Source organism: Nelumbo lutea, chromosome 4 (genome assembly GCF_056320005.1).
Source record: "Nelumbo lutea isolate HS-2025 chromosome 4, American lotus-T2T, whole genome shotgun sequence".
Classification (NCBI taxonomy): Eukaryota; Viridiplantae; Streptophyta; class Magnoliopsida; order Proteales; family Nelumbonaceae; genus Nelumbo; species Nelumbo lutea.
The window spans coordinates 99,220,906-99,238,509 of record NC_142687.1 but is presented as its reverse complement, the minus strand read 5'-3'; the positions used below and the strand labels follow the sequence as shown (position 1 = coordinate 99,238,509).

General features: G+C 35.4%; 1 protein-coding gene across 3 annotated transcripts; it reads left to right on the top strand.

Moving 5' to 3' along the window:
- Positions 1-8,707: 8,707 nt before the first annotated feature.
- LOC148862153 (glycolate oxidase) lies at positions 8,708-15,667 on the top strand. 3 transcript variants are annotated; one of them, XM_088984686.1, is made up of 12 exons: positions 8,708-8,838; positions 10,538-10,711; positions 11,041-11,165; positions 11,877-11,923; positions 13,404-13,481; positions 13,593-13,717; positions 13,850-13,916; positions 14,008-14,070; positions 14,629-14,698; positions 14,802-14,902; positions 14,990-15,094; positions 15,184-15,667. In XM_088984686.1, exons 2-12 carry the CDS (start codon positions 10,575-10,577, stop codon positions 15,382-15,384), a joined length of 1,119 nt encoding a protein of 372 aa, XP_088840812.1. In that variant the 5' UTR covers positions 8,708-8,838; positions 10,538-10,574; the 3' UTR covers positions 15,385-15,667. The 3 variants fall into 3 exon arrangements, with proteins under 3 accessions (XP_088840812.1, XP_088840811.1, XP_088840809.1); XM_088984685.1 differs by having other exon boundaries at positions 8,734-9,122; XM_088984683.1 differs by having other exon boundaries at positions 8,793-9,278.
- The last annotated feature ends 1,937 nt before the right edge of the window (positions 15,668-17,604 follow it).

Here is a 17,604-nt window from a genome sequence, read left to right as displayed (position 1 = left end):
CATTTTGATTTTTGTTTAGGAAGTATTTACATTTTAAATATTTCTCTGTTCTCTAGTAAGTTTTTTGCCTGATCCCATGGGGTTTGTGGGGCGCAGATGTGAATTCACGTATTTATTGGGAAATTTTCCTAACAAGAGATGTGAGAATTTTATAGGTTGGTTATCTTTCTTCCATTTGTATTATCTGAATTTGTTTGATAGTTTTACTACACGACTTAGTATGGTTAATGGACATGCCAGATAGGCATAGCTAGAAAGTAATCTGATTGGATGTTAATATTGGAACCAGGTGTATTACCAAATCTGTGAATGCAGTGCAAGAGAAAGGAACCAAATATCATATAGCATAATGAACAATTTAACAAATAAACATGGAAACAAGGTTCAAAATATCAATGTCTGATACGCTGCAGTATCGGTTGTTTTTTTTTTCAAATTCGGTTCAGAGGGGCCGGTTTAAGGTCTGTCCTCCCCTGAACCGGTCAAAACCCCGATACACTCTCTGTAGAGGCGTATCGAAAGCTCCTGATACAATATGTATCGGCTGACACTTGCACTGCATTCACAAATTTGGTGTATACAAGATTCAAAGTATTCAAAATCATTTCTATCGGTAAGCTTGGATATAGATATGTATATGCGCTTTGGGTATGTATGAATATGGCGGAAAGAAATGGATACACGAGATACATTGGGGAAACTCTTATAAATCCTACAATACATAAATAATAATAAATCTAAAGTTGAAATAATTATGAATAAGTTATAAACACATAAGAAATGTAAATTTTCATTGTCTATATAAAGAGATACATTACAATCTTCCATGGTCTATATAAAGAGATGCATTACAATCAACAATACCGTCAATAATACCGTGAATAAAAACATATACTTATCATAAAATAATTTTATCAATAATACATCAAACAAAATTTGAACTTTCAATTGATAAATTCACTACAAGACATTAAGTTGTTGTTGGATCAATGAGTTTGATAGATCCATCTTATAGAATATGAGATAGTTCTTCCTTACCAAAAAAACATTTAGAATATATAAAATAAATGATTTTTATTTTTTAAAATTTTCTTAAAATTAAAAGCAAAATTATTTTTGCACCAAATTATTATTAGATCAATGAGCTTAAAAGATCATTGATAGATCCCTTTATTGTTATTTCTTGTAATGAAAAAATTTAAAGCATATAAATAATCATTTATAATTTTCTATGGTTGTGAGAGTTTATAGAAATTGTCAAAAAATTCAAAAGAATCATCATTTATTGATTTATGTTGATGGTTATCATCTATGACTGTCAACATAGGTTGTATCGTTTTCATTGTGTTCCACGTATCCATACCTTTGAATATAGACATGATATGATACATCCTATATGGTATATCAGATTCCGGATCTCTTGTCTACAAGAACTTTGTTCATGCCTACCCACAATACACTACCCCCCGTGAATTAGAAACATCTTCCCTTGCATGATACTATGCAGACGATGAGATGTTCTCCATGTGTGATTGCAAATTAGAAACATCTTTATTGATTTATGTTGATGGTTATCATCTATGACTGTCAACATAGGTTGTATCGTTTTCATTGTGTTCCACGTATCCATACCTTTGAATACAGACATGATATGATACATCCTATATGGTATATCAGATTATGTTGATGGTTATCATCATTTATTGATTTATGTTGATGGTTATCATCTATGACTGTCAACATAGGTTGTATCGTTTTCATTGTGTTCCACGTATCCATACCTTTGAATACAGACATGATATGATACATCCTATATGGTATATTAGATTCTGGATCTCCTGTCTACAAGAACTTTGCTCATGCCTACCCACAATACACTACCCCCCGTGAATTAGAAACATCTTCCCTTGCATGATACTATGCAGACGATGAGATGTTCTCCATGTGTGACTGCGATAAACATGGGTAGAGTTCTTGTGGGTAGGAGATCCGGACTCTATATATCAAACATATTGTATCAATATTTTAAACTTTCACATACACCTATTTCCAATATTAACATCATTGCCTTTGTAACTTCTTTTATTCTTTGGTAAATTGGTTTTGATTAGCTCATACTTCAAAGGGCCAAATCCCAAGGCATTTAAAATGAGGTTTTCGAAGACCTCCAAGGCATACTACTATTAAAATTGCAAAGAAACCTTTGTTTTTCATATCTTGATTAAGGCTGCAAGTGGATCAGATCAAATTGGTCCAATTTGCATTGATCAATATTTGGATTCAAATTGAATCTTATTTGGTGGATTACAATGGAATGCTAAATAGCATTAGTAAATTAGACAATTGATCAAAATATTATATTTATTAACGAAATGAACTAAAAATAACTTTGATATTATGTATTATGAACAAAATGAATTGAAAATAACTTATCCAAACTAGTAGATACTATATAAATTTTAAGTGTATACAAGCAAATCAGGTGATATTTTATCTGATTGGATAGGGATAGACATTTGATTTAATTATAAATGGATCAAATTTGGATAGGGGAAGACATTTGTAGCACTAAAACTGCTTAAACTCATAATAAATTAAAGGAAAATTGTCTAAAATTCACCACGAGTTTTTAGCATTTCTCTTAAACTCACCATAACTTTTCAAAATGTCTAAAACACACCATATCACTAACTTGATGTTAAATAGACTAACGGGTGTCAATATATTACCATTTTAACCTTCATAGAAAAATATAAAATATATACAAAATAAATTAATGGGTGCTAATATATTACTATTTTAATATTTAGACATGAAAAAAGGAAAAAAGTTCAAAAAAATATATTTAAATATAAAATACATACAAACATAGAAATTACAAAAAATAAAAAAATTATAAAAATTGAAAACAAAATAAAAATTATTTTCAAATTATAGAAACTATAGAAATTGAAAAACAAAATCAGAAAATAAAAATTGTAGAAAAAACACAAAAAATGATAGAAAAACACAAAAATTGTAAATAAATAACAAAAATACAAGAAAATTTATAGATTGTAGAAAATAGAAAAATGAAAAAAAAACAGAAATTATGAAAAATATTGGACATTATAATAAAACACAAAAAATGCAAAAAAAAAAACAAGAAAATTGAAAACTGAAAAAGACCAATTATCCTCTAACTCACCATTCAAGGGTAATTTGGTCATGACAATTGTTATTGATGCTGACATGGACACCTCTGTTAAGAAGCATTAGTGGTACACTAACGGAAGGTGAGTCTTGGAAAATAAAAAGTTATTGACATGGTGAGTTTTAGTCATTTTGAAAAGTTGTGAGTTTAAGAGAAATGTAAAAAACTCATGGTGAGTTTTAGACAATTTCCCTAAATTAAATAAATTCGTAAAAAAAAATACTTTATATATTTAAAGGTTTTTCTTCTTCTAGTACTACAAGGTTATAGGTATTATTTTTGGGTAAATTCCCGATTAGTACCTTGTTATTTATAGTGCCACTTTGGTCTTTGAACTTTAAAATGCAACAATCCATTACCTAAATGTTCAAAATGTGCCAATTTAGTACCTACCATTAACCACCTATCAGTTATGTGTATTACATGACATATTTTGTAACTTAAAACTTTTGATAATGTCAAAATTACCCTTAAAATAAAACATTTCTTATCATCTTCCTCGAGAAAATGGAACAGAGGCGTAATCCCATATGTTTTCCTGCCCAAGTTCTTTCTTGAAAGCGTCTCAAATCCTCAGATGTGTTCTTCCTAGTTGTTCAATTGAACTAATTTCAATTGCGTTCATCCATGTGGCTCTATTTCCTGGTGACGATATCGGGCTTGAAACTGCTGATTCCGTAAAGCAGTTTGGTTGGGTGAACTCTTGGATCATACTTCATTGGTTGCCTATTGATTTGCCCTTTTTTTATGAAGCATGCATTCTAGTGCTATGAACTAAAATGAAAGGATTTCATTATAGTCAGAAATGTAGGAAAATGATCCTCAAGCTTTGCTTGGTCATGACTAGGGGTGTAAATGGATCGAATTCGAATCGGATTAGGCAATATCCGAATTCGAATCCAATTAAATATTTGAATATTCGATTTGATTCGATTAATTAATTATTTTAAATAATTAATAAATATATAAATTATTTATATAAATTATATAAAATATTTTATATATTATATATAAGAATTAAATAATTGGTCGAATTCAGATATTTATCGAATCAAATTAGGTCATATTCGAATTCGAATTTGATTAACTATTCAGTAAGAATAGGATATCTGAATTCGATTGATTAGATATTCGAATTATCCGAAGTCGATTCGATTATGTCGAATATCGAATTTGAAATCGGATTTTCGAATAGCCTTGACACCCCTAGTCAAGAATTACATTACACGAGAATCTTGTAAAATCAACCTACACACGGATCGATGCTTTGCTTCTCCATCTAAGCTTGAGCATCATTGTTTATGCTTGAGTACCTCCATGGTATATTGGGTTCCAAAACACTCCAATGAGAAGGACTCGTTCCAGTACTGGTTGTCACTGGTTGATGGGATTTCTTCATTGCTAAGTCGGACTTCCCAGTTGTTTCCAGTGGAGAGATAAAATCTCACAGAGGTTTCTAGTCGATATGAAATCAAGATTTTTTGTTCTTATATGATTCTTAGTAGTTGACGACATGTACTGGATTGACACATTTTGAAAGTTAGGGTACTGAATTATCGCATTGTAAAGTTGGGAGACCAAAGTGGTACTAGGTCCAAAGTAAAAGGTATTAATCAGGTATTTCCCTTTTTTTGAGCAAAATCCAAAGTACGCATTAAAATATTAAGAAATGTCTCATAAAATTCTAATGGGAAAGATTCAATGCACTCTCATGTATAGAACACCCCTTACAGCCTTGCATTGAGAATACCTCCATACTTTTGTATTTTATTTCAGAGGGAGATATTCCCAATGCAAGGTTGGGAGAGGTTGTTCAAACGGTGTGAGCATGGCTTGAACTGACTGAAGCCGGGCTTGTTTCTGAAGTCCAATCCAATGGTCCATAAGAATATTTTATGTTCCTTGTAAGAAGCATGCGAGTACATCTCATTTTAAAATGATCACATAAAGAAAAAAGCCAAAGGTACATTTTTCAAATCAAAAGATAATTGTGCACTCAATCTTTATTACGTTGTAAACTTGCAAGCAATGGTTGTAAACTTGCAAGCAATGGTTGTGCACTCAATCTTTATTACGTTGTAAACTTGCAAGCAATGGTTTCTTGGTCTTCTTTCTTACCCTAGGGATATGCCTGGTTCATCATCATCATCATTATATAGCCTTGCCTCAATCAAGTATACAGAGATGGTTACATGAATCATGTTTTGCCATTCTGTGTAAGTAGTGTATCGGGATATTCTGCCAAGACAAGTATGCGACATGACTAAGTACAAGTGAACACGACAGTGTTCTATACACATGGGACTGTAGGTTCTTTGGAAGACTGGCATGTTGACTCGTATTTGGTCATGTTGCCTGATTCAATCACAGGTATTGGCAGCAGAACCCATGTCCTATTTAGTACCTGTTTAGGAGGGCTTTGGCCTTCGAGCAGCAGCGTCTGGCTTTGCAAGTTAAGATCCACACAAAGCCTAGAAGCTATATTTGATTAACAATTTGAAAAGTAAGAATATACTTTAATTTAGTTAATAACTACTAAACATAATCATAAAGTTCAGTCAATGCAGTTCAATCAAAGCTGAAGCCCAAAGCCCTCCCAAACAAATTCATAGGAGATTGTTTGATAATAACTGAAGATATTGAACTGAAAAACTTGTTGTTTTATAGGTCAGTGATGTGATCTCCTTAATAGTTCAAACTTGAAACTAAGTTTGGGTAACTCATTACATCCTTGAAAATTTTATTATTTAAATATTTTAACAATTAAAAGTCAAAGCAATAAGTCTCAGTTCGGCAGCTTCAGCCATTATCAAATGGCCCCTTTGTGTCATATATGGGCGCTTAATTTAATTTCTCAGTGCAATCCTTGTCTCTTCTCCTACTCCTCGGATTCCGGTGATTGGATGGTCAAATGTTTCTAAAATTGCACAATGCATTAGTCCTTCAGGTTTGGTCATACAATACGATTCGCCGATTCGGGTAGGATTCGGTCCATGGGGTTGATCTAGAAAATTGATATCTTTTACGTATGAGCTTGGGCTGCAAGTTGGGTCGGGTTAAGTTGGGTTGAGGTCAACCCTAGCTCAATCCTAAGTTTTAAACCTCAAACCTTAACCCTAATCTAATTCGACCTTCAATCTGATTTATCCAACCCTAATTTTAACCTTAACTAAATTCCTTCAACCCTAACCTAACCTAGGCCCAATCCAACATTCTTCCCATCCCTTAAAATCTTGTAGAACTTCTTAATTTTAGATCTTAACTCAACTTTCATTACATATATTAATCTCATGTTTTATTAGTATTTGTTTATTGATGTTTTTATTGGTTCTTTAGGCTGTATTTGGTTGCAATGCAATTTTATTTGCATTAATACAAATGCATGGGAATGCAAATGAAAAAAAAAAATACAAATTCTCATTTAATTTTGTTTTGGATTTTACTTTATTCTGCTTTATGTGTTAATTTATTTCATTTGTAATGCAATCAAACAAATGAACTATGACCGTGAGACAAAGATCCCCCTTGATCGTTAAGTCAGATGACAGAATGCATTAAATTATCAAAATACCCCACTAAACTTTTTATATTTTCTTTATTTTTTTGCCCTTTTTCTCTTAAAACCTATTTAATCTATTGTTTTTCCGTTGTTCTCTTATTTTCCCCTCCCTCACCGTCTTCTCTCGTTCTTTCTCTCTCCCAACTCTCCGAAATGAAAAGACTGAAGAAACCCTTTTCTCATCTTCCCATGTTCAATCTCATCTCTATAGCTGTTGCAATCATGGGAAACTTCAAAGCTTGATAGCCCAACAACAGATGCCTGCCCATATCACCGAAAAGATGGCCCAACTTCAACCTCTTAGAAAATTTAGCCTACACGACAACGTTATCACAGACATGATTCCTACCTCTCTTGGGTTCCTCCCCAATCTGAGAGGTGTTTATCTCTTCAACAACCGACTTTCAGGTTCAATTCCTCCTTCAATGGCTGTCGATTGCCCCAGACTCTTGACGTTAGAACAGTAAAAAACGCATGCTAGCAACAAAATTATATGAATGGTGCAGATGCCATCGATTCCTGTCCATTCCTCCAGACTCGAAGGAATGCCTGTCCATTCCTACGTTCTGGGCTAATTCTGCGATGGAATCACCTTGAAGCTCTGAAGATCATACCTATGGCTGCAGTTTCTGGTTTAGATCAAACTATAACTTGGTAATTCATAAGAATCTATCCTCTGTCGGGTTTATCCGATTATTCCACTCAACTAGAATGTTTCTTTCAATCTCCATCGCTTCTCCAGTGGTTTATGGTAATTGCAAGCTTGTTCAGACCGTGCATCTATAACTCCTTCCCTTTTTCGCTTTCCTCTAAGCTGTGTTTGATTACAGTAAAAATTTGTGCTTATATAAATGCATGGAAGTGCAAATGGGCGGTGTGTAAATTCTGGTTTAGTTATTCCCTTTTTACTTTTTTTGATGGAGCTTCTGATTTGGAATTGACAGGAACGAGAAATGACTGGATTCCCAACTCTGGCACGCCTGCACCGGAGGAATGGTGCAGATGCCATCGGTCAACTCCATCTTTTCAGTTTTCACCAACAGCTTCGCTGCCGTTCCATACGGCTCCTCTTCGCTTACAACAACGTTATCCACCTAGTTCAAATCATTCACCTGCAAGGACCGGAAAGTAGAGGAAATTGTGAAAAAGAAAGGGGAGGAGAGAAAGGGGAAGGGGAAGAAGAGAGAGAGGGAGGACTTCGGAAGTCGGCTGCTGCTGCAACAGCTATCACGCCTGTTGTTCGTGTATCTTGAAGTTGGGGAAGATGAACAGTATTTTTCTCGAGTAGTTATTATAAGGATAATATGAGGATTAAAAAATATTGTAACACCGATTTTAATGAAAGATCAATGGAAGGGGTCTTTGTCTCACGTTCATAATACGGGGTGTCTTTTGTTGCACAACAAAGTATTGGGGGCCTTTATAATTTACAAAGTGTTTGAAATGACTATGACCTATAGTTAGTTTATAAAGAATAAGACTTATAATAGATCTTTTATACGCACCAAGCTATGGGTGACAAATAATAGAGAGAAGATAAAGAAACAAATGTATGATGTAATTTAGTATTTTCAATTATAATTAAATTTGATTATCTTAAAAAAAATAAATGATAATATATAATGATGGCTATGCAATTATCATGCATCTAAACAAAGTAATATATGATATAATCATAAATATATATAAAGTCAGGTAATCTAAACAATTTGCAGCCTTATTATGAGCAAGACAAAATGGATTTTCTTACTTCTGAGTTCGAGATTTTCTGACTTCTGAGTTCGAGCGGCTTTCCTCTGAACAACCATGGTGGCAGGGTTGCAGTCCCAGCCCCACTTTTTTGGCCCACTAAGTTCTTTCCACGTGGCACTCAATCTTTCCCCTGTTTTTTCAGTGGACCTGCTCTGTCGGAAAAATGTTTGGATAAACCGTGTCATAACTGTAAGTGGCATATATGGTCTGGATTTGCCACTTCTGAAGCACAAAAACCGTCCAGACAAGTTATATGGACGACGACAACCCATAGTAAATCCCTTGAATTTGCAATTCTCTGCTATTCAAAACATTCTGGAGAAGGTTTGTCATGGTAATACTCTATCTCTCTCTCTCTGAGCAAAGATAAGACAACTTCATACCCATATCAATTATAGGAGAGAGAGAGAGAGAGAGAGAGAGAGAGAGAGAGAGAGAGAGAGAGAGAGACGTTTCGTATTTTGAAAAATTTCATTTATTTTTTTCATTTTTCTTGGATGGGCTTGATGATTAACCAATGCTCTCGAACACACGAACAGTATGTGGTTGAGAGAAGATCCACTGGCATGAAAGGATGCGGTATCAAATGCACACCTCGAAAAACTGATCCACAAAACTGTAAATTCCTCTCAATAATCCCAACCGATTTGTCTTCACGTGTCCTTTTCCTTTAGCTCCCCCACCTTAGTTGTTTGTATTGTTCTAATTCCTCTCTTCAATATTATCTGCTCTTGTTTGCTTCATGCACACTTCTGCTTAGTCGACGAAGTCAAGGTTTGCTCTTCTTCTTCCTACTGTTTACATTTAGTTTATATTTCAGGTTGTTTATGTGGTAGGATTTGAATGATCAAAAGCTTTTGATTTCAGGCTTTCTGCTTATGTTTTTATTTTCTTTTTCTGTGCATATGAAAATTGTGAAAATTTGATCATTGTTTATTGCTTGGGTCTATGTTTTCTTGTATGGAAAAGAGTCTGGGTTTTTTTTTTCCAATCCAAGTTGTATTATTCTGCGATTGGGTTTTACCTCGATTTGATTACAGACAACCCAGTTGAATTTTTTCTCTAATGGGGTTTATCTGGGATTAAGCTCATCACTTACTGTTAGAGAAATGGGATTAACTGGAATTTGAATCAGACTGTTTTTCTCCTCTGGGGCTATCTGAAATTGATTGGTGTCTGTCTAAATGTGGTGTTTTTATGTTTCTAAGTTACTAGAACTTTTCCTGGAATCCAATCATGACCCTTTAACTAAGATCATGAATCCGAGCATACTTTGAATCTTAAATAACTTTATCTAGGATTCTCCTTTTCAGTGTTTCAAGTGAATTCTTTTCTAATGTGGTCCGAGATACAGGATTCCTATTTCCTTGCGGGAATGTGTAGATTTTCAGTAAACAATTGTATGTGGCTTTATCTGCGTTTCTGTGAGCTTTAGAAGAAATTGATCCCAGAATGTGCTTTCTTTTTCTACAAGCTGTTTTTGCAAGAACCTAAGTTTAACCTGAGATCCATCATCTCTAATACCCACCTAGTAGATTAGTTCAGATCGATACAAGGTTGTGTTCCTGTTTATATTATTTATGAGATTTATCTGAATTTGGTCTGCTTGTGTTGTTCTCTATATAGGTTTTATCAGTCTGATGTTATTCTTGTTGTATATGATACATTCCTTTGAACTTTCCTTTAATTTTAATTTTTATATTTGTGTGGACTGTGCATGTTATTAATTCTCTCTCTCTCTCTCTCTCTCTCTCTCTCTCTCTCTCTTATTTGTTGTTACCTCCATTTCTTTTATTACCTGGACATTGATCCTGAATGTATACTTCTCTTATTTTTTCTGTTTATTGCATTTACAAATTCTTGCCTGCTCCATCTCTGTAAATTGGCTCAACAACTATTCTGTCCAAGATAGTAAATCAGAATTTGGTTTCAATCATTTTTTCTCAGTCTGTGCAAAGGTTGATCACTATGTCTAGGCTCTTGTTTCATGTGAGTATGTGTGGATCTGATTTAATTGAATATATTGATTTTAGGTTATTGAAGAGCGAAGTTTTTTTTTCATTTGAGAAGATGGAGATAACCAACGTTATGGAGTATGAGACCATTGCAAAGGAAAAACTTCCAAAGATGGTATATGACTACTATGCATCAGGTGCAGAGGACCAATGGACTCTTAAGGAGAACAGACATGCATTCTCAAGGATTCTGTAAGTGTTCATTATTTCTTTATGATCACCAAGAACCAAAATTTGGTAATTGGTAATGCTCTAAATTCAATTTCTCAATATTGGGAAAACTCTCGTGTTGGCATGTATTTTTTTATATGTCAGGTGCTTGTTGAGGAGAGAGGGGTTCTGGTTTTCTTTTTGTTTTGATGATTTGTGTGCATTTTTATTCTAACACTCAGTTCCATTCTTTACCATTTTTCTTTAAGTCTAGTTTCTATTCTCTGAATTATATTTTCCTTTAACAAAACATGCAGTAGAGTTCATGTGGGTGATTTACTACTGATATCCTTGTTTGATTGCATAAATAGGTTTCGACCTCGTATTCTTATTGATGTAAGCAAGATAGACATGAGTACCACTGTCTTGGGCTACAAGATATTGATGCCTATCATGATTGCTCCCACTGCTATGCAAAAAATGGCTCACCCTGAGGGTAAACCAAACTTGAAACTGAGCTATGTACTTAAGAGATACTGTTTAGGGTTTGGTTGATTTATACAATTGATTCTACTAGGCTTTGGTTATCTCAATTAGATACATATATTTGAAATGCTTGTTTGGGTTTTCAAACAGTAGTTTTGAACTAAAATTTGGTGAAAAAAATCCATATTACATTTTGGGTAATTCAAGTTGATCCCCAACTCAGTTGACAACTTCAAATTAAGTTTTTGAAGTGAAATATTTTCAACATTTTCTTGAACCATAACACGGAATTTGAAAAATGTTGTTTATCTTTCCTATGTTTTAATGAAATTTGGTCACTCAAGTATGCCTTAATCAAACTCTTGGTATTGAATCAATATGTAGAACTTTTCCTTGTACCAAGTTCCAAGGGATATTTTCAATTATAACTTCCATCACAATTAACAAATTTCTAATGTCTGAATTGAATCTAGAATCTTTTTTTTTTTTTTTGTAGTTCAGTTGAATCTTGTGATACTTGATGAAGATATTTGCTTGTTTGGATGTGTTTCTGAACCCTGAGTATCTAGTGTGGATAATATTTTTTAAAGCTTTTAGGAAGTTGAAAAACCCTGACTGGCATTGAAAAGGGATTCATTTAATTAATTGAATATTGTTAACCCTATCTTTTGACCAAGAAGGAATCGAAACATGTCTGAACCCAGGTTTAATTCTTATGCAGGAGAGTATGCAACAGCAAGAGCAGCATCAGCAGCTGGCACTATTATGGTTTGGTTCCTCACCTTTCATGTTTTACAAATTTTTAAAGCTAACCAACAACTATCAGCCCACAAATTTCAAAGTCAACATATATTTCAATATTGTCAATTTTTTTTTAAAGGGCCTTCATACATTATTGGTCCCAGCAATCTGGAGTCTTGGGAGGGGTAGACTGGATAACTGGATATGGACCTAACCTTTCGTTTATATCAGCACTGTCAATTTAAGCCAGAAAAAAAAGAGCAAATAGTTTCTAAGAGATTCAGGTCAAGGGTATCCCACATCTATTGGAAGTTCTATATATTTGATATATCACTTATAAGATCCCAAAGAAGGGCTATTTTATTTTTGGTTAGTGATGATCACCAAAGAGAATGTTAACAAAATAATGAATCAAACAACTTTTGTCCATAAAACATTTTTATTTAGGCCATGTTTGGTTCGATTCTCATTCTTACCCAAGATGAAATTTTAAAAGTGGACAAGAATGGACAAAAATAGGTAGAATGAGAAAATATTGCTATGAACCAAGCACTTTTTTCCTAAAAATGAATTCTTTTCAGACTAACAAGTGTCATATGTTGTTTGTTTTCATTCTTCAAAAAAAAAAAAAAGTGCCGGTATTCATAAACCGCCAGTCTTGGTCTCCAACAGTCAATGTTTACCAATTGGCATAGATGTTTTGTAAAAACACTTTCACAAAATTGCTTTTATAAAAGTACTTTCGTATAAGTGCTTTCATAAAGTACTTCCATAAAAGTGATTTTAGAAAAGAAATTTCATAAAAGTATTTCCATAAAGTGATTTTATAAAAGTACTTCTATAAAAGTGTTTTTATAAAAGTGCTTTCATAAAAGTGCTTTAATGTAAAAGTACTTTCATAAGTGTTTTAATGTGAGTGTTTTTTATAAAAGTGATTTCATAAATTTACTTTTATAAAAATGATTTTGTGTAAAAGTACTTTCATAAAAGTGCTTTCGTTAAAAATACTTTTGTAAAAGTGTTTTTGCAAAAGTAAACATCTATGGCAACAGTTTTGTAGGCATAGTTTCTTCAAAGAATGACAATGAGCAAGATGGGGCATGATTATTTTTCATGCTGCAGGCTGCTCAATTTTTGTGCTATGGGGCTGATTTTTCATTCTAAAAAGATGTGGCCCATGGAAAAAATTTTGTAACCAAACACTCTAATGTTATTCATTCTTGCCCATTCTTGCCTAAAATGAGCAAGAATTAAAAGAATGAGAGCAGTGAACCGAACATGGCCTTAGTTTACAACTGATCTTTTAAACTTCATATACTTGTAGAAATTCGTCCTGAAATATAAAGTTTACAGCATCTCTATGCAAACATGTTTGTGTTCTGATTTTCAAGGATACATTTTCAAATTGGTATTCAGTACAAGCATTTTTTCCATTCATTTTGTGTTGCCTCATGGTTGCTACTTGACTGATGCATGTTTTTCACTCTATGCATTACCTGTTATCCAGACATTATCATCATGGGCTACTTCTAGTGTTGAAGAGGTTGCTTCAACAGGACCTGGCATTCGCTTTTTCCAGCTCTATGTAAGCTTCAATAATCCTTCCGTTGTCTATTTTTTAGTGATCTTCTTGTTGAGGTGTGCATTTCATTTTGTATTCTCCATCAGGTAAATGATTGTCCTGCCACTTGTTCAGGTGTACAAAGACAGAAATGTAGTTGCACAGCTTGTGAGAAGAGCAGAAAGGGCTGGCTTTAAGGCAATTGCCCTCACTGTTGATACTCCAAGACTGGGACGCAGGGAAGCTGACATCAAGAACAGGTGAGCCCAAAATTTGTTTATGCATAGAAGTTTCTTTGAGAACCAGGATGAACCATTTGCTGTTTTTAATGAGTAAACTTAGTTCTGCTATTTATTAAGAATCTACTTTCTTTTTCATTGGCCACTCAACAGATTTACTTTACCTCCATTCTTGACATTGAAGAATTTTGAGGGATTGGACCTTGGAAAGATGGATATGGTGAGTCTAAAACATACTGATGACTGATTAATTTATATCTATTGTTTACATGTCTTTCACTACATGGTTTCTTTTCTGGGGCCAAACACAGACAAATGATTCTGGACTTGCCTCATATGTTGCTGGACAAATTGATCGATCCCTAAGCTGGAAGGTATGTTTGGTGGAACTCAGTGATTCAGGTTCTTCAGATGGCAGAACATATTTTTTGTAGATCAATAAAGATGGATATTTGGTTCTTACTGTTACTCGAATTCTAAAGAATGTGTGGTTCTGAAACATAGGGGTGCCATGGGGTATTTTTTGAAACTGAACTGGTACTACCGGTTTTTGGAAATCCCTGAACCGAAAATGAACTGAATCAACCAGTTGATCGGTCTCGGTTTTTGACCAGTCCGGTTCTTCAGTTTCTCAGTTTTTTATATTTATAATATATATTTTATAAATAATTGTATAAATATTTAATATATAATATTGTATATTATATATTATAAAATAGAATATATTTATATATAATATTATGATATATATTAAAAATTTATATATATATATACCGGTCAGTTCAGTTAACCATTGGTTTTTTAGGTTAACTGAAAACCGAACTGGTCCTTCAGTTTTTCAAAAATATTGAGCCCAATTAGTTCGGAATGCTTTTTCGGTTTTCAGTTTTTATGAGCACCCCTACTGAAACATTACTGATGGATTTGGAAAGGATGTGAAGTGGCTCCAGACAATCACCAACTTGCCAATTCTAGTGAAAGGTGTAATCACTGCTGAGGATAGTAAGTAATCAAATTTAAATTACTGCCTACTTCTCTAATTTTAGATGTCTAGCTGTGTACTCTCCAACAATGTTCTATGTAACCCCCTATATTGACCATGCAGCAAGGCTAGCCATACAAGCAGGAGCAGCAGGAATCATTGTGTCAAATCATGGAGCTCGTCAACTTGATTATGTCCCTGCCACTATCATGGCTCTAGAAGAGGTACATTGCCTTAATGCTTCCTTATATTTATTCAGATCATATCATATGGTATGTTAACAATAATTGATTTTGTTGGATTAACTTTAGGTTGTCAAAGCTGCACAAGGCCGAGTTCCTGTTTTCCTGGATGGTGGTGTCCGGCGTGGGACTGATGTCTTTAAAGCATTGGCCCTTGGAGCCTCTGGCATATTTGTAAGTATATCTACATCATCATGTTGGCAAATCCCTTTTTACTCTTTTTCGTTACCAATTTAACTATTTGTCCCTTGTCTCAATTTCAGATTGGAAGGCCTGTGGTATTCTCTTTGGCTGCTGAAGGTGAGGCTGGTGTAAGAAAGGTACTCCAGATGCTCCGTGATGAGTTTGAGCTAACTATGGCACTAAGTGGATGTCGCTCACTCAAGGAGATCACTCGTGATCACATTGTTACTGACTGGGACCAACCTCATCCTCTCCCTCCTCTCCCTTCAGCCAGGCTATAAACAGGCTTGAATTTCACCAACAGACAATCATACAAAAGAGTAGGTTAATAAGGTTAATCTATTTATGAGCCTGTTGTCATTGGAAGGGCTTTTTTTTTTCTGATTTTTTGAGCCCAGAAATAGTTTAGAGAACTTAAGCTTTTGTGATGATTAATGGCACTTCATGAGAGGCTTTATGGCCTTTCTTTGTATATTCTTTCTTTAGACCAGGTTCTTGTTTAAAATGTTATACTTTCAACAGTTAAAATGTTATAGAAGTGTGAGCTGGTAGTTGATACCTGAATTACAATAGCACCACCCAGAGAAAAGCTGAAAATAATCTAAAAATTAACATCTTTCATAAGTGGAAACCTTACAAAAGGAAGCAAGAATTAGAAATGTAGAGCTCTTTCTGTATGCACTGTGAAGTTCTCATTCTCAATAAGGGAGTTCTCTATAAATTTTGAGAGTTTTGAGGGTTAACAATTGGTACATGATATTGTGAAAGTGAACTAGATCCTTTAACTGATTGGTGCTCGACAGCTCCAGATGGCTCACTGTGAGCATAAGCCAATAGAAATTGGGAAAGTTCTCATTCCTTTGCCATAACTATTGAAAGAATTTAAGTTCCAAGTCTGTGTATTTATCAAATGAACTGTGATAATAATGTCTAGGTAGACTAACATTATAGCAAGTCTTGATGATCTATACAAATTATGTTTCGTTATTCCCAAACTTGGAGAGCAAATACCCAATAGTCAGTCAGTCTTAAGAGCTTTGAGCTCACATAAACTGTAGTTTGGGGAAAACTATTGGATTTTCTTGCATTTTTCACTAATGCATTGGTCATGATACCCTGTAGCCAGTGGACCATGAAACTACCAAGTTCAGCTTGAGTTGGCATCAGAAGGGGTAGTGTGTCACGGTCTGACACAAGCTTAGCCTTGCCTACGCTTGGCAGGCTTACGTTAAGGGACATCACCGTCATTTTCGCCTGTAAGATTTTTAGGAGAATTGATGCTATCTTCAGGTAGACCTCCAAAAGCTTAACGTACTCTTTGAGGAGGGGTGGTCGACCTCCTTGGGTGCCTAACCTTGGCACTCCTAGACCTTCATCCCTTGCGGGGCGGCCCTGGTTAATGGCTAACATGGCTAACAGGGTTCCTCATGGGTGCACACATGCTCATGGGGATAGTGCATGAACCGGCACTGCACCACCGACACTCAAGGGAGGCTTGGCATGCGGGCCTGGCTCAAGTTTGACCCTTCACCACACCAATCCCTTGCCCAAGCTGAATGAGCTATCCCGTTGCCCATAGCGCATGGGTGTGTTCCGGTCCAGCGGTTGCCTATCATCATCGGCATACAGGAGACCCTTCACATCGACACCAAGTCGCCTCTCATCATGACCATCCCCCTTTAGCACGTAAGTGGCGCCTCCCATGGACCGGAAAGAGCCAGCCGAGTGCCCCGGCCATGAGCCTTGAGGTCATGATCCAACACTATTGACCATGGTGGAGCCATCTCATTGGACAACTCCTAGCCTCCAAGCACACTTAAGGCTTGTCCTGGCCTGCCTTGGCCTAGACACCGCATGGGTTTCTTCCGCTGTAGAACTACCCCCGTGATAGTTGGTATTAGAGCGAGCTAGCCAATTGTTGCCGTAGTTGTCAAAGCAGATTAACACAAAGCTAGTTGAAGTGGTCATCTCGACAAGCAGCACATCGTGGGGTGCGGTGCCTAGAAACTTCCACTTGGATTCAAGCAAGAATTCATATCAGGCCTGGTAAGAGGCATTCATCGTGTCCCCATTCCAATGACCCTAAAACAGCACCCTTGTGTGGGCAGATGCATTGCTAGTTGTGCTCATGCGGGGTCAGACGCATGAGCCATTACACGGAAGGCATATTGTGGTGATTTGAGTGGGGGAGTGCCATGCTTTCTCATAGACATCAGTTGCTATTCATTTTAGTGAGTTATGGGCGGTGCACCTACATCTTGGTTTCATGATGGATGAACCATTGTTCCGCAGCTTTGTTTGAGGCACTACTAAGGCTGGGACAACAGTTCGAAATTGGTTGGTGCCAATGGTTGGTCAAGGAATATCACTGAATTGGCAGTTTTGCACAAAAATGGGTCATCAGTTGAAGCCACAATATTGGAATGATAGGAATGTGGGTACACTGGCCATTGGAGCATGGCGGCCTTGCATCGGAAAGGTATCAGGAGGACATGCTCAGC

Excerpts from the sequence above, each read along its gene's own strand:
- LOC148862153 (XM_088984686.1), top strand. The coding sequence starts at position 10,575 with ATGGAGATAACCAACGTTATGGAGTATGAGACCATTGCAAAGGAAAAA. Across the intron at positions 10,712-11,040 it reads CATGCATTCTCAAGGATTCT|GTTTCGACCTCGTATTCTTA; the intron begins GTAAGTGTTCAT and ends TTGCATAAATAG. Across the intron at positions 13,718-13,849 it reads GAAGCTGACATCAAGAACAG|ATTTACTTTACCTCCATTCT; the intron begins GTGAGCCCAAAA and ends GCCACTCAACAG.